Source organism: Canis lupus, chromosome 24 (genome assembly GCF_003254725.2).
Source record: "Canis lupus dingo isolate Sandy chromosome 24, ASM325472v2, whole genome shotgun sequence".
NCBI lineage: Eukaryota > Metazoa > Chordata > Mammalia > Carnivora > Canidae > Canis > Canis lupus.
The window spans coordinates 43,039,427-43,061,607 of NC_064266.1; the positions used below are offsets into that span (position 1 = coordinate 43,039,427).

Below are 22,181 nucleotides of genomic sequence, written 5' to 3' on the forward strand. Positions count from 1 at the left end.
CCCCGTTGCTAGGCAACCGGTCTCCCCGGCGACGCGGGACGCGGAGCAGGCGCTGGGGGGGCGCCCGGGGCTCCGCAGACCTGAGCCCGATGGCCCAGAAACCTCTCAGCACGGCCGCTGCCCAGCGCATGAACCTCGTGGCGCAGGACGAGATCTGGTAACGCCCAGCATCCGCGCCCCGGTGGGCCGGCGGGTCCCGCCTCAGGTGCACACACCTGGCGGCCTCAGCGTCCCCTCCAAGTCCCGGGGGCGGGCGGCCCTGGGCGCGAGGACTGCGCGCTGGAGGGGGCCGGGGCGCCGCTGGGGACCTGAGCGCCACCCGAGCGCCTTTCCCCCTCTCCCAGGCGCACCGCTAGAGATGAAAGATACTGCATCTGGGTTTGCAACCATCTGCAAAGCTTTGCTTGTTGAGAGCCGACTAATATGTTATTTTTAAGATTTGCCGGATTTTTTATTAAAAAAAAGAAAACAAAAATCTTAATATTTATTCAGTTTGAATGAGAGATGAATATGCTTCCTACATTTCTCTTGATTCTCCTTTTTTAAATAATAAGAAATCTTTAAAAAATCCATTTTCTAAAAGAATTATGTTGAGCAGACATTTGTAATGGATGTTTTTATGTGACATTCTATTAAATTGCTAAGTATACTATTTCTTTGAAGTTTCAACCAATATGAGAGCTTATTAGTAGATGCAAGGAAGTAAAGTTTAGTAACAATAAAGCATAACCACTTACCTCTTAAACTTGAGTTATCTTATTTGCCATCTCTCTGATTTTTACCATTTCCTTGTAAAAAGCTGTGTTAATCTCTTCATATTTTCTTTAAACTGGTTTTGTTTCACTCAAATTTATTTTTATAGGAAACTTTATATCACTCTTGTCCATGGAAAGCCAGTATCATTTGGCATAAAATACACGACTAGTAATTTCTTTAATCTTTATCTTTATCCAAATACCTCCTACTTGGATCCTATAAGGTCACCATAATAGGCATGTTCCATCCGTTTAAAATGCCCCTTCCAGGGGCGCATAGGGGCTCAACAGTAGAGCGTCTGCCTTTGGCTCAGGTAAAGATCCCAGGGTCCAGGGATCGAGTCCCACAGGAAGCCTGCTTCTCCCTCTGCCTGTGGTTCTGTGTCTATTTATTCTCATGAATGAATGAATGAATGAATGAATGAATGAATGAATAAACAAACAAAATAAAGTGGCTCTTTCTCCCTTCTCCACCAGACAAGCTCATACTCACCCTCCAAGACCCAAATCAAATGGCCCATCCTATGTGAAGATAGCTGGCTCAACCTTTAGACTGTTCTTCTGTCCAAGGTCCAAAGTGGCTTCTGAGCCCCAAAAACGTGACTGGTCCAAATTGGAATGAACGGTAAATGTAAAACACACACCAGATTTTGAAGATTTCACACATGAAAAAAAAAAGTAATATTAACTTCATCTGCTTACTTTCTTTTTTTTAAGATTTTATTTATTTACTCATGATAGACACAGAGAGAGAGAGAGAGAGAGAGAGGCAGAGACACAGGCAGAGGGAGAATCAGGCTCCATGCAGGGAGCCTGACATGAGACTCGATCCTGGAACTCCAGGATCGCGCCCTGGGCCAAAGGCAGGTGCTAAACCACTGAGCCACCCAGGGATTCCCCTCATCTGCTTACTTTCACTTTAAAAACTTTTTTGTGTGTGTGGCTGCTAGAAAATTGCTCATTATGTACGTGGCTCATATTTGAGGCTCATTTTACATCTCCATTAGACTATACTCTGCTTAAGATGCTCAGTGTCCAGGGCGGTGGGGTGGGAGAGAAAGCTTGTTCTGGGGCCTCCAAAACTGTTGAGACACTGGGGGATGGGAGGAGGGGCAGGCATTGATTCCAAAATAGGAAAAGAAACTTGAAAATCAAAATTTTGACACACCAGCTCTCAACTAGTAGGCCATTAATATATAAATTGTATTTATATTCTATATAATATATATTATAATTATAGCAAATATATTTATGTATATTATATATATAGCAAAAGCAGGGCCAAGATTAGGACGGGGCAAGTGGGGCACCTGGTGGGCAGTATTTCAGAAGGGCTCACTCTCAAGGTCATGCAAATGCTGGCTTTGTACTTGTAGGAACCCTGGAGTGAGAGCAGCCCCTTACATTTTGCACCCCACATGTCTCACTCAGCACACCAAAGTGAGGAGTCTAGTTCCTAGATGCCCTAGATGGCCCCTCAGGCAGAGCCAGCCTCAGGGCCCATCTTCTCCCCAAGGCATCACTCAACCAGCACCTTTGGTTCTTTAGACTGTGTCTGTCTTCCAGTCCCCAGCAACAGGGACTCATGCTCCCCCTGACACCTGGCTTCCTCTCTGGTACAGTCATCATCCAGTCCACGTACATTACAAGATGTAACCTTTTCCCCAGTGGACCAACCCTTTTAGGGTTTGCTACTTTAACCCTTCTTGAACTTTCCTTTTCAGGAAATACCGCCTGAAGGCTGAAGGCGAAGCACGGCAAAACTGGGCTCAGAACTGGGGATTTTTAACAACCCCTGTCGAGGAGGTGAGTAGAGATCTGATGAGCCCAGAGGTTATAGAAGTGATCATTTCAAGGAATACATGGTCAGGAAGTGTATACTTTGCAAGAATAAAGGTAAAGAGAGCGTTGTGTATGAAGACTGCTAACTCTGAAACCTATAGGTCCCTTCCTTTAGGGAATTTATTGAGCATCTACTACATGCCAGACATCCTCCAGACGCCTCCTCTGAACTAGCTCATTTAATCCCCACGACTCTTGGGCAGAGGAGGGCGTTGTCTTATGCCCATTTTATAAATTAGGAACTTGAGCTCAGAGACTTGCAAAGTCATACAGCTAACAGAGGAGAAGCTGGTGTGTCTGATTCCAGGGCCATGTGGCCTCAGACAGCCCATCTGTAAAAAGGATGAGAGTCCTCTGCTGCCTCGCTGGGCAATGTTGAAGTCCAGATGGGATGGGAAGTAGAAGCCGGGTGAATATATGAGGGATTACTGGGAAAATATTCTTGGTCTTTTCCTAAGCCAGCTAGGTAACAAGGACAGACCAAGGGTAATGAATAGGGAGCAGTACAGATGCCAGCAGAGACCCCCAGCCCCAGGCAGGGGGAGCTCCATCACCCCAGCTGAGGGCTGCTATACAGAGAAGACAACTGCATATTCCCATTGTTTAAGGGAGCCCAGAATTCCACATGTTTAAATGAAATCCAAGTCCAGAATAGTGGCTCAGATTTATAAAACACCATACAGATACCAAATGCCTGTGTGGGCTTCGGTAGGACAGTGGCCACCAGGCTCCAATCTTCCAAACTGACCCCCCAGGACACAATGCCTGGAAGCTACATTTCTTTGGAGGGAAGCGGACCCACAGAAGAGTCGCATAATTCAAAACGTTCATGATTCAAGGCAGCGTAACCCCACTTGTAATTCACCCCATCCCACTAGCTTTGAAATTATGCCATTCTTAATGAGGATTTTTTAATACTTACAGTTATACAACTTGAAATGTTATGCATAAAATGAGTCCTTATTAATATAAAATGCATAAAAAAGAGTCTATATTAATATTCCTTATATGTAATTAAATTGAGATTTCAAAGAGTTTGAAATTGCTTTAAAAATTAAAAGGGGGTGGGAGGATGGGGGCTCTCCTCTAATATTTTAAAGATCGGTCCTGGAAGCTTGTTGGCAATCTTTTATTTGAGTCAGTAACCAGTGAAGTTTTCTTGAATTATGACTCGGGAGGATAAATTAGCAGGTTGCTAAAGGTGGTAGGGACGCGGCGGTTAATCGCTGTATCTGGAGGCTGAGCGGCCGCTTCCGAACCGTGTGATTGAACCAAGCCACCCAAGCCACCGACGATTCTGAGCGTGGCTTTGGTCATCTGCAAAACGCTGGGTTCTTGGGGGAGCTCCCGCTACCCTCCCCTGAGGCTTCCCGTCTCTGGGGGTTGTGTTTGCAGCTGCTCAAGGGTGAAGAGGAACCCCCCACCTTAAAGCCCAAAATCGAGCTTCCCCAGCGGTTCCGCATCCGGCCAGTGACCCCAGTGGAGAAGTACATCAAGGTTCGCAAAGTCCTTTTGAACACTTGTTTTCCTAAGTTAAGAAATAAGTGTGTTCGCTCAGGGCGCACAAAGCCAACGGCCAAAGGTAAGACCACAGCAGCCCCTGGCTCATGGGGACGCCAGGTTCCACTCCATGTCCTTTGCAGCCCACAGGTGGGGGGCACATCGGGTCACTCGTCCCCATGCCAGCAGGAGCCACTGTGGCCAGCTCTGCAGAAGGGGAGGGCAGCCAAGGGCATGAGGGACCAGTGTCAGCAGACACTGGCAGGGACTGGGCAGTAAGACAGGGCGGGCAGAGGCCTGAGCTCTGGAGTCAGACCCCGGAGGCCCAAGTCCTGCTCAGCTGCACACCTCCTGTGTGGTCTCACGAGGGGCTCGATTGCACTGTGGTTCCTTCCCCCCCGAAAAGGGGGCTCACGGAAGCACCTACTGCAGGCAGTGGCAAGGATTTGAAATGTCACCTGGTACTTTCAGAGAGTACTAGTGACCGTTAGCTGTGGTGGGGCCAGGCGCTCAGCGGGGGACACAGTGGCGAACAAGAAGACAGACTCCAGCCCACGAGGCTGCCTTGGGGGCAGGGAGGTGGGGAGGCCACCGTGAAACAAGAAATTCAACAAAAAGTTTTTTTAAGATTTTACTTATTAGAGAGAGCACACTTGAGTGGGGGAGAGAGGCAGAGAGGGAGAGGGAGAAGCAGGCTCCTCGCTGAGCGGGGAGCCCGACACAGGGTTTGATCCCAGGACTCCAGGATCATGGCCTGAGCCCAAGGCAGACACTTAACCCACTGAGTCACCCAGGCGCCCCTCCACAAAACTGCTATTTGCTGTGCTAGATGCCACGGAGGCAAGAGACAGGTGAGGCTTTGGAGGGTAACAGGAGATGGCACAGCGCCCACTGGGCTGGGGACTGAGGGTGATGAGGAGCCAGCCCTGGAAAGGTTTTCCGGCAAAGGGAAGAGCATGCACAAAGGCCCTGAGGCAGAGCAAAGCTCGGTATGTTGCAGGAGCAGCAAGAGATGCCGTGAGGCTGGAGGTGGGTGAGGCGGGGGCGGGGCAGGGGCGGGAGGGAAGTGATGTGGATGGAGAAGCGGGCAGGGCCGGATCCCACTGGACCTCGGAGGCCAGAGCAAGGCGCGGGGCCCATTCTGCAATGGGAAGCAGGGCTGCGGCACGGTGCCGGTTGCCTTTTTCAAAGACCACTGCGCTTGCTGAGTGAGTAATGGGGCGATCCCGGAGGGGAGACGACTTAGGAGGTCTTCCCACTGAGACCGGTCAGCCGTGGACGCGGGTCAGACGCCTCTAGAAAGTGCTGAGCTGGGTACATCCCGGGCCTCCCTCCGCGGGTCTGTCATTTTGGTCCTGGATTCTGCTCTCTGCCAGGCCTCGGAGAAAGCAGTTCTGTGTCCTGTCCCCTGAAGGGATGCAAACGCCCACGGAAGGTGGCCAGGGGTGGGAGGAGTAGGCTCTGTGGCGTCTCTTCTCCTGAGGCGCTCGGGTCTGACACAGCAGCTGGCACAAGGTGAGTGCGCGGTGCGTCACGTCTGGTGGCTGGATGGGTGCACAGTCCCCTGAGGTACGCTGAGAGCGACCCCTGGTTATACTGCAACACAGATTCACTGCTATTTTAGAAATACAGCAAAAATAAGACATTAAAATATCCATACATATCCTGACCCGTGGTTAACATCTTGGGCCGCTCCTTCCAGATGTTTTGCTATGTCTTTCTATTCCACCCCAAAAAAACAAAAAAACAAAAAAAAACAAAAAACCTAGCTCTTACCATGTCTTGGCTGCTTGCCATACTAAGGGCTTTACCTCGTCATCTTATTTTCACAACAACCCTCGAAGGTAGATATAATCACCGCCAAACCCATTTTGTCCTTGAGAAACTGAAGCAGAGGTCCTGGGGGTCACGGACCTTCATCCAGGTGAGAAAGGCGCTTTGCCCACTTCCTTCTGAACCTCCCTCCTCGCTGAAGAAATGGTCTCCTTCTTCCTCCTTCCCGTCCCTTCTTCAGAAGGCTAGAGTCTTTTAAAAATCCATTTATTGTTAACGGATGTCCTATACCCCAAACGGAGTGCTCGGACCCTCGGGAGCCGTTGTGGCCAGACACTGGACGTGCATATGCAAGCGTGTGTGCGTGGATCTGTAGCCTTTCTTTTTTCTTGTCGCACTAATTATACCATATTTTCTGTGTCTCCTGCACCTTTTATTTCCGAGCAGCGTATGTTCAAAGTGTCCCACCTCAGAACATAGGCACCTGCCTCGCCCTGTTACACTGCTGTGCGGCATCCACTGAGCAAGTCCCCTGCAGGTGACACGTAGGCTGAGTCCAGTGACCTGCTCTTCCCCCGGGGCTGCAGCAAACTCCCACACCAACAACCCTGCTGTGCATGTGCGCAGATATTACGATGTCTTAGGACAGGTGCCTAGGAATACCTGTCAGCTCAAAGGATGTTTGCATTTTCATTTTTCGTACATAATTGCGCTAGTGCCCTTCACGGACAGTGAGCCAACCTGTCCTGCGACCACACTCTGGTTAACAGCAGTGTTTTCATCTCCCTGCCAACCTGGTGGATGAAAGGTGGCCTCCCAGGGTGGATTTTGATTGCATCTCCCTTACGAGTTGGAGGGAGACGTGAAAGCTAGTCTGGGTGTCCCAAGGGCCCGTCTGGACAGCCGAGGCAGCGCTGGCCCCTCCAGCACCTGCTGACCACCTTCCCTGAATGTGGCCTTTCAGGAGATTAATTTTAGCACTTCACCAGGAACATCTGTTTGGGGGCTGTGGGTGCCAGCGGCAGCCAGCCCGCCAGGACCACCCCCTAGTACCAACGCCTCACGTACCAATCCCTTGCGCTGAGCGTGGAACGCACCACCCCAAGCATCTGAAACTGCTGTCTCAGGTCTCCTGTGATGTCTTCATTCAAATAAAATATTCCTCATGTTGTCTTCATTCAAATCACCCCATAAAAGCAGAACGGAACATCATTTCCAAAGGAAGGGGGGCGGGATGTGGCCGGAACGTCTGCCCTCGTTTCCCACATATTTCAAGTCTTCCCAAGGAATTGACAGATGAAACTGTTTTTTCATCTCAGACAGAGATGAAAACCCTTTGGTTTTTAATTAAATTCCATTGCTTTCATTCCCGTGGTCTCTACAGTTTGGGGCGTGCGTGGGTGTGTATACACACGTATCATAAAGCCTTCTGATCAGAACCAGCAGATTTATAACCGCCAGGATACCATCTGACAATATTGTTGTATATTTTGTAAAGGCCCATGTGAACTGTTGCATTTGATATTTCTACACCTGACTTTTCTCCCCGCTTTTTGCTCATTTGTCAAGTGAAAAATATTTTAGTGGACGTCATGAATTAATGTAGTAAGTGTGACCGCATAAAGAAATGTATTTGGGGGACACCTGGGTGCCTCAGGGGTTGAGCATCTACCTTCGGCTCAGGTCATGATTCCGGGGTCCTTGGATCGAGTCCTGCATTGGGCTCCCCATGGGGAGCCTGCTTCTTTCTCTGCCTGTGTCTCTGCCTTTCTCTCTCTGTGCCTCTCATGAATAAATAAATAAAATTTTGAGAAAGAAAAGAAAGAAAGAAAGAAAGAAAGAAAGAAAGAAAGAAAGAAAGAAAGAAAGGAAGAAGGAAGGAAGGAAGGAAGGAAGGTATTTGGTGTTCACGACTTTCACGGGGAGAAGTCTCAGCATCCCGCTGATTGGAGGGTGCTCACCTTGGGTGCGCTCTGCTTAAGGATATTGTTCTTCTCTGTCTTTTCCCCATCAGGCCTCACATGCCGATCCTGATGCACCCGTGGACATGGCTCACGTCACAGTAGGCTCCAGGTGGCTAACCCTCATGCCTTTCCGCTCCAGGTCCTTGCGTCCCCTCCAGTCCCGAAGACGACCCAGGGCTTCATCGGCTGGAGATCCGGGGTGCCGAACCTGAACAAGTGTCTGGAGCACGATTATGAGATCAGGAGCTGCAAGGGGGCATATGCCAAAGAGCTAGGCTGGCCGAAGCAAGGCATCCACTGAGTCCAAGCAGATCGCAGCCTCTGGGCAAGAGCGGGCCAACCACCAGGCACCTGGTGTCCATGCCCAGGGACGGGAGTGCTCCCCAGCAGATGCCGTTCCCCTCTACATTTGCTCAGTGGATGCTGCAAAACATATGAAATAACACTTTAACTTTTTCAATTCATCGACCCTCCCTTCCAGAACATTCTCATCACGCACTCTTCCTTGGCTAATGTACTGAATAAGATAAAATAGATGCACGATAAATTTTTTTTGATATCTTGGGAATTTCTAACTATGACTTGAAGAAAAGAGACATGATTTAATTTTAAGATAAAATGTTGTCTAGGTCCTATAATGTTGCTTTCAACCCTATACCTCTCATTGCCTGTTTATAATGAGATTGTTGACCAGGGAGGGGTCTCTGCACCCAGATATTCTGGTCCTGCTTCTCAGGAGGGACGAGTACTTTGAGGATCCCTTGACTCACCTTTCCCAGAATATCTGCAATAAGTCAACCACTCCAGACCCCAAGGAGTAAGTAAGAAAGCAGAGAGTTTGCAAGCTGCCTGTGGAAGCTGGTTTGCATACGTTCCTGAGTAGCAGAGCTTGATGCCTTCTTCAGACTTGGAGTGGGCAGGGCGGGAGGGCCGTGCTCAGTGACCTGCCCTCCAGAGACACACACCTTCTCCCCTTCAGTTGGTCCACATCACTGCTCACGGGGTGGGTCCCTCCTGGTGTTTGCTTGACTGGGGCCCGGGGGGACTTCTATATGGTGCAATCCACTTACAAGGCCCATGCACCCCAATTTTTCCTGTCCACCTTCCTATCCAGGTGTGGATGGATGTGTTTTACTGATCCAAGAATCTCTCATCTAGAACCTTCCCCCCACCCTGAGCACTGACCTCTCTGTCCGGCTTCTAAGTTAACTCCATGACCTTGAGGGCACCAGATACCAGAGGGACAGAAATCCTACTGAATCTGGGCTACTCCTTGCAAGGGGGGCTCAGAGCCTGTCAATCCTAGAAGCCGCTGGCAGAAGGGCTTCTCGTGTTCAGAGACGTTGTTCCCTGTAAAGTCTGCAGAACGTGATTTGAGCGAGCAGCCCTCTTGCTCCAGGCCTTCAAAGCCACCTATGCCAGTGCTAAGAACAGAGCCACTGTGAGCGGGGCACCACCTGCCACCATGGCCACACAGCCACCAAGAAATCCCACTGTCGTCATGGCCCACATCCCACCTGCCACCCACAGACCACACATTTGAAGGAGAATGTCACAGCGCCTTAGGTTCTAAGAAGAAGGTATTAGGGGTTGAACGGATCCCCCCACCCCCAAAGAATGATCTGTGGGAGTCCTAATCTCCCGTACCTGTGACTGTGACCTGGAGTAGACAGTAGGGTCATTGCAGAGGTCGAGATGCGGGATGCGGCCGTCCTGCAGGAGGGAGAGCCCTTGATCCCATAGAACCAGAGTCCTTGCAGGAAGAGGAGAGTCACCCCCAGGGAGGAGACGGCAGCCATGGGAAGGACAGACACGCAGGGGACGAGGCTGCAGGGGACGGGGCAGAAACCGGAGTGTTGTGTCTACGAACCAGGGAAGGCCAAGGATTGCCGGCAGACCTCGAGAAGCCCGGAAGAGGCAATGAAGGGTTCTGTGCTCCAGGTGGCAGAGGGAGTGCAGCCCTGTGACCCCTGACCGCGGGCCTCCAGACCCCAGAAGAGCGACAGGACCTTCTGTTCCTCTAAGGCACGCGGTTTGGTCCTGCGGTTTGCAGGTCAGGAGAGCAGAAGAGTGCAGAGCTGGATGCGCCTCCGCCCCTCCTCCCCTGCCTGGGAGCCCCATCCCACCCCAGCGCCCCGCCCCCACGTCTAGAGCCTCTCCCTGCCCTTGACCCAGGCTGTGCCTCCGGGAGAACCAGTCACGTGGCCCGTTCCACTCCGAAGATGTTTCCAGGCACCCAGATGTTTCGCCTGGTGTAGACTAAACAAGCCGATGCTTGGCCGAGCCCGTCCATGTGCAGACCTAATGTCTCGGCTTCCTGGGGGGCACGGCAGGCAAGGCATCTGCTCCCGAAGGAAGCCGAGTCGCTTACTGTGATCAGCTGCCACCACCGCGGCCGAGCGGAGCAGCCAGGAGGGGCGACCATGGGGCGCCAATCACCGGGCCCCCCAGGATCGCGCCTCCGTCTGACCGCCCAGCACCAGGCCACAAACACCCATGGTCTGGGATGCACCGCCGTGGACAGGGGCTGCTTTTTGTTCTAATTCCTCACCTTGAGCTGAATCTGAGAGCCACCTTCCATCGTGTGCACGCCCAGAGTGGCTTGGCAGCACGCCCAGAGTGGCTTGGGCTCCCTTGACCTGTCTCAACTCCTGCGAGTGTCCTGACCAAGCAGGATATCCTGCCCCTCGTGTCCACCATGTACTAGGGGAGGCGACGGGCACCTCCATACCCAGGTCCCACCTGCCCAACGCCAGTGTCTTGGGAGAAGAAACATCTGAGAGACTCACGTCAACCCTCACGCACGGTGGGTGGGAATGCACGCTGGTGCAAGCGCCGTGGAAAATAGTGTGGAGGAGCCTCGAACAATTTAAAATAGAACAACCCTATGAGGGGCACCTGGGTGGCTCAGTCCATGAAGTGTCTCCCTTTGGCTCATCAGGTCATGATCTCCAGGTCCTGGGATCGGGCCTCACGTCGGGCTCCCTGCTCAGCAGGGAGTCTGCTTCCCCCCACCCCTATGCTCTCTCTCTCTCTCTCAAACAATTAAATAAAATCTTTAAAAAGGCAAACAAGCTGCCATATGATGCAGCCATCCCACTTCCGGCTCTGTAGCCAAAGGAAACAAAACCTCCAGTTCAAAGAGACACCTGCACCCCCATGGCGAGTGTAGCATTAATTACAATCAATATCCAAGATTTGGAAACATCCTACGTGTCCATCAACAGATGAACGGATACAGGAGATGTGGTGGGCACTTGTATTTGCCATCGGCAGCAACAGGGCTGGACCGGGGCGGCATCATGCTAAGTGAGATAAGTCAGAGAAAGAAAGACAAAGGCTGTATGATCTCACTTACATGTGGAATCGGAAGGAACCAAACTCATCGAAACAGAGGACAGATGGGTGGTTGCCAGGGAGAGAACGGGTGGAGGGACTCCAACCGTACAAACTTCCAGTTATGAACTAGATAAATGATGGGGATGTCACGTGCTGCGTGTGGACTAACAGTCCTAAAAACTTCTTTTAAAAAAGAGGGAGAGGCTCAAATCCAAGTCTGAAGGCGCACACGCCCTCTGGACAGTGAAGACACAAGCACGGTTACGTTTCTAGGAAACGACTTGAGGCCTTTCCCTTAATGTAAAGGAAGCCCCTTGCAAGTTTATGGCCACGTGTTTAATGCCCCTTAAATTACCTGTACTTGACACACCGACGTACACACGCTTTCCCTTATCACGTGTCACGCGCAGACAGGCTTCAGAAACGAACACCTTGGCCACGGCATTGGCGAGTTCCGCCTCCAGTGATGTATTTACCGACTAACCACATGAGAGTTTTATTTCACAGAGTAAAAACGAGGCATCATTTCTGTGGGTGTCAAACCCCACTGCCCTGACCCTCCCCATGCCCGCGGTGCCCCTCAGGCTCCGTCTGACCAACGCGATTGGGGCGGCTCCTGTGGGCGCATCACGGAGCACAAGTGTCCAGTCAACGGCCTCAGTCGAGGATCTAAGTGGACAATGCTCCACGATTCAATTACCCTGGATGGTTTCAAACTTGACATTTCGTCTGTAGAAATCAACCTCGTTGTGGGTGTCCAATGGGCTCATAAATGTCACCACGCGCTGTCAAATACCGCCACCTTTCCAAGGTCAAGGCGAGGCTGGTGAACCTGTGTACGCGACGCTGAAATACATCACAGCAATGAACCTCCAGATGGGCCTCCGTCTAACCGAGTGGCCTCTGGCATGATGCAAAACATAATTGGGTTGGGGACTCAGAACGGATTCTATCCCAAGCACATCTCAGTCCAAGACAAATTAGAAACTCCGACGTTTGAGTTACAAGAGGATGACATGATCGAATAAAATAAAACCTCGAGAAAACACAGCTCCTGTTGCCACACGTTCAAGTGCACCGGAGTATAACGGCCTCAGAGCCTGGGACCACGCGTGGGCGAGAATTTAGGACTTTGTGGATTTGAGGTAGTGCAGATCCTGGCTATCCCATAACCCCTCTGGCAAGTCTGGGGCACCCCACAAAATAAAGCCATTGCTATTTTTGGAGCAAAACGTTACGAATATTCACATGGAGGGGCAGGCACCTGGGCAGCTCAGGCGGTTAAGCATCCAAATCTAGGTTTCGGCTCAGGTCATGATCTCAGGGTCCTGGGATCCAGCCCTGTGTCGGGCTCCACGCTCAGTGGGGAATCTGCTTGTCCCTCTCGCTCTGCTCCTCCCCATGCTCTGTATCTTTAAAAAACATAAATAAATAAAAATTTAAAAAAGAATGTTCGCGTGAAATCAAGACTCTAAGGAGTCAGTTATCACTTAAGTTCACATTTTTGCGGCCAAATGAGCTCTGCTATCAAACTAATACTAATATTTCTTGATTTGGGAGTGTTTTGGAGTTGGAGGTTGATAAGAGATTTTTGGACTTAAAAGGTTGTCAGCACTCCCCAGATTAGGTTAAAGGGGCTGTGACTTCCATCTCTCACAGCCTTCTTCTCTCCACCCCCTCCCGCGGCCTCCCCTGCCTTCCCTCCCCTCCGCTCCCGCTCTGCTGCGCTGCCCTGTGGTGCAATGCTCAGTGGAGGTGCCCACGTGACAAGCAGCAGCTCACGAGGACCCGACTGAGGCTTTATCCAACAGCCCACAAGGAACCGAATCCCGCCAGCAACCACCGACCCTTCTCGGTGAAGCCTTAAGGTGGCAACACCGTGTGAGGCACCTGGACCCAGATGACCCAACTGCGCTGCCCTGGAATTCCTGACCCACAGAGACTGTGACATCACAAATGATATCTTAAGCCACTAGGTTGGGTAATTGTTACACGGTAACAGATAACAAATCTAGGCTATTTCTAAATAGCAAACCCACCCAGTCACCATCACGTTCAGGAGAGCCCAGGGAATCCCCGCAAGCTCTGAAGAATTCCGGAATTCAGGAACATTCCCCTGAACTACATGGACTTCGCCACGAGGAGCAGAGCGCTCTGCAGGGACTATCTTTCAGGAAGCTCTTCCTTAAAATTGCAGGAGCTGGATCGGCATTCCTGATGACACTTGTCATTTTAAGTTTGGGGGACAAAGCCAGGAAAATAATTCACAATCCCTTTAATCCCAAATTACCATTTAAAGACCATTCTTAGCAGTCCCACAAGGACTGGATATATCTTCTCTTGAGTCAGTGGAAAGGTGAGGACACAGGGCTCACCCAGTGGGCTGGGTGAAGAGCAGGGTTCAAATCCAAACCCTCCCCTTTCGATCATGTAGCTTTGGACAGGTGGTCCAGCTTCCCAGGCCCCTGCTTCCACAGCTGGGAAATAGCCCACAAAACTCACTTTCATGGGGTTGGGGTAGGGTTCAGTGGGGATGAGGATAGAATGGGCTTGATAGAGGATGTACCAAGGAAGTCAGTTCCATCCCTCAAAGCAAAGGAAGAGATTCTTTAGAAACGGGACAAAGACAAAATGAGATGCTGGTGATAAAGCATCTGTTAAGACATCCAGACTGGCCAAGGGATTCAGCCAAGGGAAGCTGGTGCTACTGTCCTTGCTGTCACTGTTGTTAATTAGAGTGACCCTACCTCCACAAAGTCGGGCTGTCCTTGGGGGTTGTGATTTAGTGCCCCGCATTTAAGACCTGGCTGTTGCTAGGACTCAAGAGAAAGTTGGGTGCCCCTTCCAAAATCCACAAATAAATTAAGCTCCCCCCACACACACACCCATGAAAAAATAAATTTTTAGATCTTCCTGGGCCATTCATTCAAACATTAAAAATGGAGCCAGGAATAACTGTGGATTTTATACTTGCTACGTGTAATCAATCGCATTGCCAGAAGGCGACCTGACTGGGCTTTAGTTTGGGGACATGATCCTATGGTTAATAAGCTGTGTTCTGCATGGGTGGATAATGATTCTGGTTATTCACTAGTAACTCCTGGATAAGCCGCAGGCTCGGAATCCCCGACACCGATAGAGCCGCTTGTTCCCCCAGAGAAATTAGGCACGAGTGTAAGCAACTGTTGTCTCTGTGCTGGCATGTGGGTTTGATTGATTGAGTTGCCGTGCAGGACGCCCTCATTTAATTAGGAAATAAATCTTGCCTCTCAATGTCTGACTATAACATTCCCACGAAGACACACAAGGAATGTTGATCGGGGTACACCGGGCAAAGAAAACCCCACGTGTGCCACATGGGGGGCACAGAGCAGTGGAGGGGAGCCCGCCCCAGAGCTGGAGGCTGGGGCGCCAGGTGCCCTGCAGAAGGCGTGCACTGCCAGGGCTGAGCTGGCTGCTGCCCCTAACAGGGAAAGGGAAGCTGGACAGCCACTGGGAGGAGGTGAGGGTGGGGATGCGGGTCGGGGGAGATAAAAACTAATGTTGATCGCATCTACTGGGGCTCCACTAATTGTCAGTGTGATAGTCTGACCCCATTTTTTGATGTTTGACTGCGCGCCCATCTGTCTCCCACTCTGCCCACGGTGGCACACTGGGAGGTAAGCAGGGCATTCACTTCTCTGGCACAGTGGGAAGTTCAAACTGTGTGTGGGAACCCTCAGCCCTGCCCCAGCCCCGGCCACCACCACAACTCCAACAGTCTCCTCTGCCAGCATTCTCGAGCCCCTTAAGACCAGCTGGGGAAGCTGCCTTGCTCTCCCCCGGAATCCTCATTACATAAGCAATAAATATGCTCCTGCACTCTTGGTGTGTGCACTGCAACCGGCCTCTACGTCAGACCGAATCTTGAGTGGAGCCCATCCTGTGCCTCCAAGTTGGCAGGCTGGCCAACTAGATGCTGCGCTGAGTTCTCTGCCTTTTGTCAGCAGCCCTGCAGGCTCAGTCCTGTTTTGAGCCCCTCGCACAGGTAGAGAGATGGAAGCTCCACGAGGTGAAGTGACTTGACCAAGGGCAGTGGAGCCAGATGACAAGCCCCACTCTCTGTGACCCCAGAGATGCCACAAAACCATTTTGGGAACATTCCATGAGCTCACTGGGAGCTAACTATGTGCCGGATGCAGCTGTTCCCTCTGCCCGGAGCACACGAGCACTAGGATTCTAAAAATCCCCTCGCTGCCCCCAGGATGCCAAACACTCCTCACCAGAATCTGGGACTCTGAGGACACAGAGGCACCTGTTTCATGGCACCTTTGACCACGAGATAGGAGGATTATCTGGACTATCCTGGGGGGCCCAGGAGAATCACATGAGCCCTTAAAAGTGGAGAGACTTCCCCGGCTGGAGGCAGAAGGGGAAGTCGGGAGATGTGAAGCATGAGGAAGATTTAACTCGTCATCAGTGTTTTCAGGATGGAGGAGGCCTCGTGAGCAGGAAAGCAGCGGCCTCTAGAAGCTGTGAACACCTCTTAGCCAACAACCAGCAAGAAGATGGGGACCTCAGTCTTCTAGTCACATGGAACTGTATTCTGCCAAAAATCTGAATTAGCCTGGGGGAGGACTGTCCCCCAGGACTCCAGAGAAGAGTTCGGACTGGCTGACACGGTGATTTTGGCCTTGTGAGACCCTAGGCAGAGAACAGCAGCACCCGTCTGGATTTCTGACCAGAGTGAGGAAATGATAAATGGGTTTTGCTTTAAAGCCCTAAATGTGGGGATCCCTGGGTGGCGCAGCAGTTTAGCGCCTGCCTTTGGCCCAGGGCGTGATCCTGGAGACCCGGGATCGAATCCCACATCGGGCTCCCGGTGCATGGAGCCTGCTTCTCCCTCTGCTTATGTCTCTGCCTAGGTCTCTGCCTCTCTCTCTCTCTCTCTCTCTCTCTGTGTGTGTGTGTGTGTGTGTGTGACTATCATAAATAAATAAAAAAAATTTTTTTTAAATCCCTAAATGTGTGATGATTTATTAGAGCAGCGATTAAAGGCTAAAAGCTAATGCCCTGGGTGTGCCAAGCACACAAGTCCCTGCCTGCTGTTTGCCTGGCCCTTCATCAGGGTCAGAGTTGGGGGATAGGTGTGCGGGCCTACCTACTGCCTGCTATAAAGTGGCTGGTTCCCAAACTCGGCAGGTCTCAGCCGAGTGACCCACACCCACCACACTGCCCCGTGGGACCCGATGGCAAGCAGCACATGGGCTGATGCTCACAGCCAAGTGCCTCATCCCTGACCCCAGAGATCGGAGTCTTCTGACAACATCTGTGGAGCAGCGACATGCTAATTATGTAGCCTCTGAGTAAACTCAAAGGAATCCCAGAGCTGACAATGCTTCCTTCCCCGTATCCCTATTAAACCTCAAACCATATTCAGTTTTCAGCCCGTGGCCCTGCCTGAGAGAAGCCTTCTCTGCCTCGCTCCAGTCCTCCACACTATCCGAGCAACACACACCACTCCTTTGTACCAGCTCATCACAAAGCAATTCCCCACCGATCTGTGCAACATCCTAGCTGGTATCTTATCCCCCTAAAAGCTTGGTATTTGTGGTAGGCCAGGAATCACGTGTGGCTTTTCTCACCATTACACACAGTGTCCAGAACAATTAGGCACATAATAGATGCTTAGCATTTGTTAAAGAAGGAAGGTACTGTTGGTGATAAAGTCAGGGCCACTCAGCCCTTGAAATACTCACAGTCCGATAGAATCTCTACAAGGTAGTTTTATAATAAAATACAGTCACCTCTGATGTTCAACTGCAATGCTTTCCTAAAAACATGCCTGAAAGCTTAGTGTTTTGGAAGCACCTGGGTGGCCTAGTTGGTCGAGCACATGCTTTCAGCTCAGGTCATGATCTTGGGGTCCTGGGATCAGGCCCTGCACTGAGCTCCCTGCTGCACAGGGAGCCTGCTTCTCCCTCTGACCTTCCCCCTCTCCCCCCACTCATGTTCTCTCTCAAATAAATAAAATCTTTAAAAAAAAAGAAAGAGGGCAACCCCGGTGGCTCAGCGGTTTAGCGCCTTCCTTCAGCCCAAGGTGTGATCCTGAAGTCCCAGGATCGAGTCCCACTTCGGGCTCCCTGCGTGGAGCCTGCTTCTCCCTCTGCCTGTGTCTCTGCCTCTCTCTCTCTCTCTCTCTCTCTCTCTCTCTCTCTCTCATAAATAAAATCTAATAAAAAAAAAAAGAAAGAAAAAAAGAAAGTTTAGTGTTTAAAATCCCAGCAGTCGGGATCCCTGGGTGGCTCAGCGGTTTGGCGCCTGCCTTTGGCCCAGGGCGCAATCCTGGAGTCCAGGATCGAGTCCCACGTCGGGCTCCCGGCATGGAGCCTGCTTCTCCCTCCTCCTGTGTCTGCACCTCTCTGTCTCTCTCTATGTCTATCATCCATAAATAAATAAATCTTTAAAAAATAATAATAAAAAAATAAACATAAATAAAAAAAATAAAATAAAATCCCAGCAGTCACTTTACGTGGCGTTAGGAAGTTTCTCTTCTCGGAAAAGAGAAACATTTTCACAAAGTCCCTGCTAACCCTTGACCTTCCGCTGTACCATTTAGTGCTGTACTTCAAATGTGACTCCTGCTGTCTAGTGTTGTTTTCTTTTATTACACTAGACGGAAAACCATCAAACTGCCCTCCTATGACCATCCCTGGGGGCCAGGGTTGTGCATGTTGTCTCATAGCTCTTGGATGTATCTGTGAAGGTGTTCCTGGGTGCGATTTGCATTTGAATCAGTGGGTTCAGGAGAGAAGATTGCCTGCCCCAGTGGGGGTGCAGGCTCACCCCATCCACAGAAGGTGGAGGAAGGAGAAATTTGCCCCATCTTCCTGTCTGCCAGCTTGAGCAAGAACATCTCCTCTCTTGTTTTCCTGCCCTTGGATGGGGATTTATGCCCCCAGCTCCCCGGCTCCCCCGGGGCCCTCCAGACTCGGACTGGAGTTACATCGCCAGCTTTCCTGGGTCTCCAGCTCGCTGATGGCAGATCCTGGGACTTCTTAGCTTCCATAATTGCGCGAGCCAATTCCTCGTAACAAATAAACGCATATTTACTGGAGATACTGCTCTGGAGAACCCTAACCAATACAACACACCCATGTCTGTGGCAATGGCATTAATATGGGAGACCTTCTCTTCTCACTCCTGGTTTTAGCGATTCCTGCTTCCCTGATCATCTTTATAATAACATAATGACACTTGAAACATAGGAGCATATTCGCACACTTGCACCAACAAAAGTCAAGGGAGCTACCAAGACGGTGCCGGGGCCCATCCTGATCTTGGGTGTGCAGGCTGCACACCGGGTGACAGCTGAAATCCCTCTGCTGGTTGAGCCAGCAAGGGTTGCCCTCCAACGCACAAGAAAATGCAGCAAGTATAAGAAAAAACATATGTCTTCCAAATTTCCTTGAAACATGACTCTCTTGCATTATTTCCCCAGCTTCAGCAGACACTGGAGTACGGAGACATAACTAAGCTTCCTCTCCACCACAGCATTCTGAGCGGTGACTGGCACAGAGTCCAGATCCAGGACCCTCCTGGGAGTGGCAGGGACGGCGGCCAACTGTAGAGCCCAGGTCCTGTGGGAAGAGGCCGCTGACGCTCAGCCCTTGCAGGGTTGGGGCCCAGCATGGCCACATGCACCCAATTCTTCAGAGGAGGCGGGATGCTTTGAATTTCATAAATGTAAAACCTCCCAGATGTTTACAGGTTTAAAAATCTTTTCATTTTTTATGTTTAAATCCCTGTTAAAGACTCTATGCACGTTAAACCAAAGATGCCAGCAGTCCGGTTTCCAATTTCTAAAATAAGCTCGTATTTCCAAGTGCCTTTCTGACGCCTGCATTGGAATGTCTCAGAGGCATCTCAAGGTTGACATGTCAAAAACGAATTTCTTGACTCCAGCATTTCCACAGCATCTGCTGCAGCCGCGAGTCCCGGCTTCCCCGCGGCCCCCGCAGCGATCCGTGGGCCCTGCCCCTTCCGCTGCCACCCCCGCCTCTGCGACAGAAGAGGCCCATGGCATGCGACCACACTGTTCGGGGGGGTGATGGTGGTGGTAGACGGTGCAGTCCGTGACACATGTCACTTCTGTCCATGGCTCGTTACCCAAAGTTTCCCAACCACCCCAGCTTCAAGGCGGGGGGTAGGAGGGTGGAGAAGTCTTCATTAGCACTAACAGTGTCCACTGCAGGAATGGGCAGCTCCTTTCATTACTGAATTTTTGTTTTTGTAAGTGAAGAATATTTAAAATATATCGTCTTTAGCTCCATTCATCAAACGACGGCTGGCCACATGTGGCCTGCCATCTCTTCGTCTCAGTAAAGTTTTACTGGGACTCTAGTAAACAGCACTGTTTGCAGCCGGTGGCTTTGTTTGCAGATGGGGCTTCTCTCCTGCTACACGTCCAAGTGGGGTGGTTACAACGGAGACTGGAGATCCTGCAAAGCTAAAAATATCTACGTTCTGGCCCTTGACAGAAAAGGCCTCCCTACCCCTGGACAGCACCACTCGCTATCACAACCATCGCATAAAAGAACAATTTAACAACGAGAAAGTAAAGAACACGGTCTCGCAGACTAGAGGCCCGTTCTTAAGTCAGACCTTGAAGGAAAAGATGTGATGTCTTCTTTTTTTTTTTTTTTTTTCGTGAATCTGCAAAGAGAGAAACCTCCCCCAGAGCCGTGCCATGGGCCACAGACAGGTGTCCTTCGGGGATTACAAACTCCAAGGCTGGGGCGGCAGGAAAGTGAAGTGGGTCAGGTGGGCCTGGGGCAGCCTGCAGAACCCGGGACCGCCTGGGGGGCGGCGCTGTGCAGATCTCAGGTCGCCCATCAATTCCCAATTTATTTATTTATTTTTTTAGGTGTTGATTTTATTTTATTTTTTTATAATAAATTTATTTTTTATTGGTGTTCAATTTACCAACATACAGAATAACACCCAGTGCCCATCCCGTCAAGTGCCCACCTCAATTCCCAGTTTAGAAAGAAAACTATACAGGACTGATTTCATGACGGGGGTTGAAGAACAGGGAACAGAAGATCTGCGGGAAAGGGGACTCTAGCACCATAACAGTTAATGTTTCATTTTTTTAAGGTTTTGTTTGTTTATCTGTTTGTTTGAGAGAGAGAGTGAGCAGGGGAGGGACAGACGGAAGGAGAAGCTCAAGCAGACTGCCCGCTGAACGCAGAGCCCCAGGCAGGGCTTGATCCCACGACCCCGACATCATGATGTGAGTGAATACAGGTGTCGGATACTTAACCAATGGCACCACCCAGGCGTCCCAGTAATGTTTCATTTTTTTAAAAAATGACTCAAAGCAAAAATGACCAGAAGTCACTAAAAAAATAAAAAAATGGAAATGCAGGAAGCACCTACTGTATTACAACGCAGATGAGCCTCAGCAACATGATACCAAAGGAGAGAATCCCGACACGAAAGGCCACCTGTTGCACGGAAAACAGCGTGTGAAGATAAAAATAGAATCACCATATGATCCGGTAATTCTCTCTTGGGTATTTACCAAAGAAACTGAAAACATGAATCCAAAAAAACTAGGTACATACTCCGCTTACCACGGCATTGTTTACGATAGCCGAGGTGGGGAAGCAGCCCGAGTGTCCACTGACCCACGAATGGATAAAGGAGACGCGGTCTATATACACGATGGAATACTACTCAGCCGTCAAAAGGGATGAAATCTTGCCTTTTGCCACAACGTGGATGGAGAGAGAGGGCATTACGCACAGTCCCACCTATGCAAACTCTCCCGAAGGGAGAACCGGTGGAGACGGTAAGCAGGTTAGTGGTCAGCAGAGGCGGGAGGAGGCAGGGGACAGCAGAGGCTGCCCGGGGGGTGGGATTTCCTTGTGGAGGATGAGAGTGGTCTGGGAGTAGAGGAGAAGACTGTGCAACACGGTGAAGGTGCTAAGCAGTGCTGAACGGTGCCTCTTCACCTGGTTCCTTTCACGTAATGTGATTTTCACCTCAATAACAGCAACAACCACAAAGACGACTGGAGGCTTTTTAAGTCGTCCATTCTGGGCATTGTGGGTGAAATTATCCTTTTCTATTTTTTCAACTTTGCGATGCACGCTGAAGGATCTACAATGCACCGCACAGGTCAGATCACACCCGACGGAGAACACGACCGGCCCCGGAGCCGCCAGTTTGCCAGCCTGGATCTTGACCCCCGGTGATGGCCTTCCCCGCACCTACCTCTGTAAGCCGCCACCACCCACCCGGTGGACCCACGTCGTGGAATCTTTCCCTGCCTTTGGAAAACTGCTCGGGTGGGATCAGAGATAAAAATAAATCCTCGGCATGCTGGTCCAAAGAAGCCAGACACAAAAGAGAATGTGCTGTGTGATTCCATTTACATAAAGTGCGAAAGGGATGCAGGGAGAAGTCAGGGAAGTGGGGTCTTTGCAGGGGCGGGGGCTGGGGGGGCACAGGAGGGAGGGGGTAGCTGGGCACTGGCTGTGGCTTCATCTGGATGATGGTGACCTGGGTGTGTTCAGTTGTGAAACCGCATTGAGCTAAACACTTGGGATGTGTGTGCTTCCCTGCATTATGCCGCACTTCACTTTTAGAGAAGTTTAAATATAAATCATAAATGCGTAAATCCATCAGATACATTTAATCTCCTGCCAAATCTTCGAGATTCAGACCCAGGCCTTGGCTTCAGGTTGCAAGCTGCCAGATGGGTGAGTCTGAGGATCCAAACCTCCATACCCTGGGATGTTAAGACGCCCCTGAAGGAAGCTGAGCACACAGGAGGTGGATTGCAAGGGCTCATTACAACTTCTGTCTCAGGCGCACAGAAATAGGTCTCCCCTCGCTCAGGATCCCCTCTGGACACCCGGCTCTGACGCAGGGCGTGCGTGTAGCGTGTCACTGCAGACCCACCCAGCTCGGCGACACAGACAGCTCCGGAAAGAAAACAGACAACAACCCAGACCGAACT

The 22,181-nt window shown here is 50.8% G+C and overlaps 1 protein-coding gene and 1 long non-coding RNA gene across 8 annotated transcripts; one reads left to right on the forward strand and one right to left on the reverse strand.

Moving 5' to 3' along the window:
* The first annotated feature begins 31 nt into the window (after positions 1–31).
* Positions 32–21,555, forward strand: C24H20orf85 (chromosome 24 C20orf85 homolog). Of its 5 annotated transcripts, none has more exons than XM_049100412.1 (4): positions 32–157; positions 2,480–2,561; positions 3,993–4,094; positions 21,317–21,555. In XM_049100412.1, the coding sequence occupies exons 1-4, from the start codon at positions 90–92 to the stop codon at positions 21,521–21,523; spliced, it is 459 nt and encodes a 152-aa protein (XP_048956369.1). In that variant the 5' UTR covers positions 32–89; the 3' UTR covers positions 21,524–21,555. The 5 variants fall into 5 exon arrangements, with proteins under 5 accessions (XP_048956369.1, XP_025326295.1, XP_025326296.1 ...); XM_025470510.3 differs by lacking the exon at positions 21,317–21,555 and adding an exon at positions 7,974–8,381; XM_025470511.3 differs by lacking the exon at positions 21,317–21,555 and adding an exon at positions 7,885–8,112 and having other exon boundaries at positions 3,993–4,179.
* LOC125753516 (uncharacterized) lies at positions 11,665–13,121 on the reverse strand. 3 transcript variants are annotated; one of them, XR_007405518.1, is made up of 3 exons: positions 13,021–13,121; positions 12,438–12,585; positions 11,665–12,019 (listed from the first exon to the last, which is right to left on the reverse strand). It is a non-coding gene; the product is annotated as an uncharacterized LOC125753516 (long non-coding RNA). The 3 variants fall into 3 exon arrangements; XR_007405520.1 differs by having other exon boundaries at positions 13,064–13,106; XR_007405519.1 differs by having other exon boundaries at positions 12,937–13,074.
* Positions 21,556–22,181: the final 626 nt, after the last annotated feature.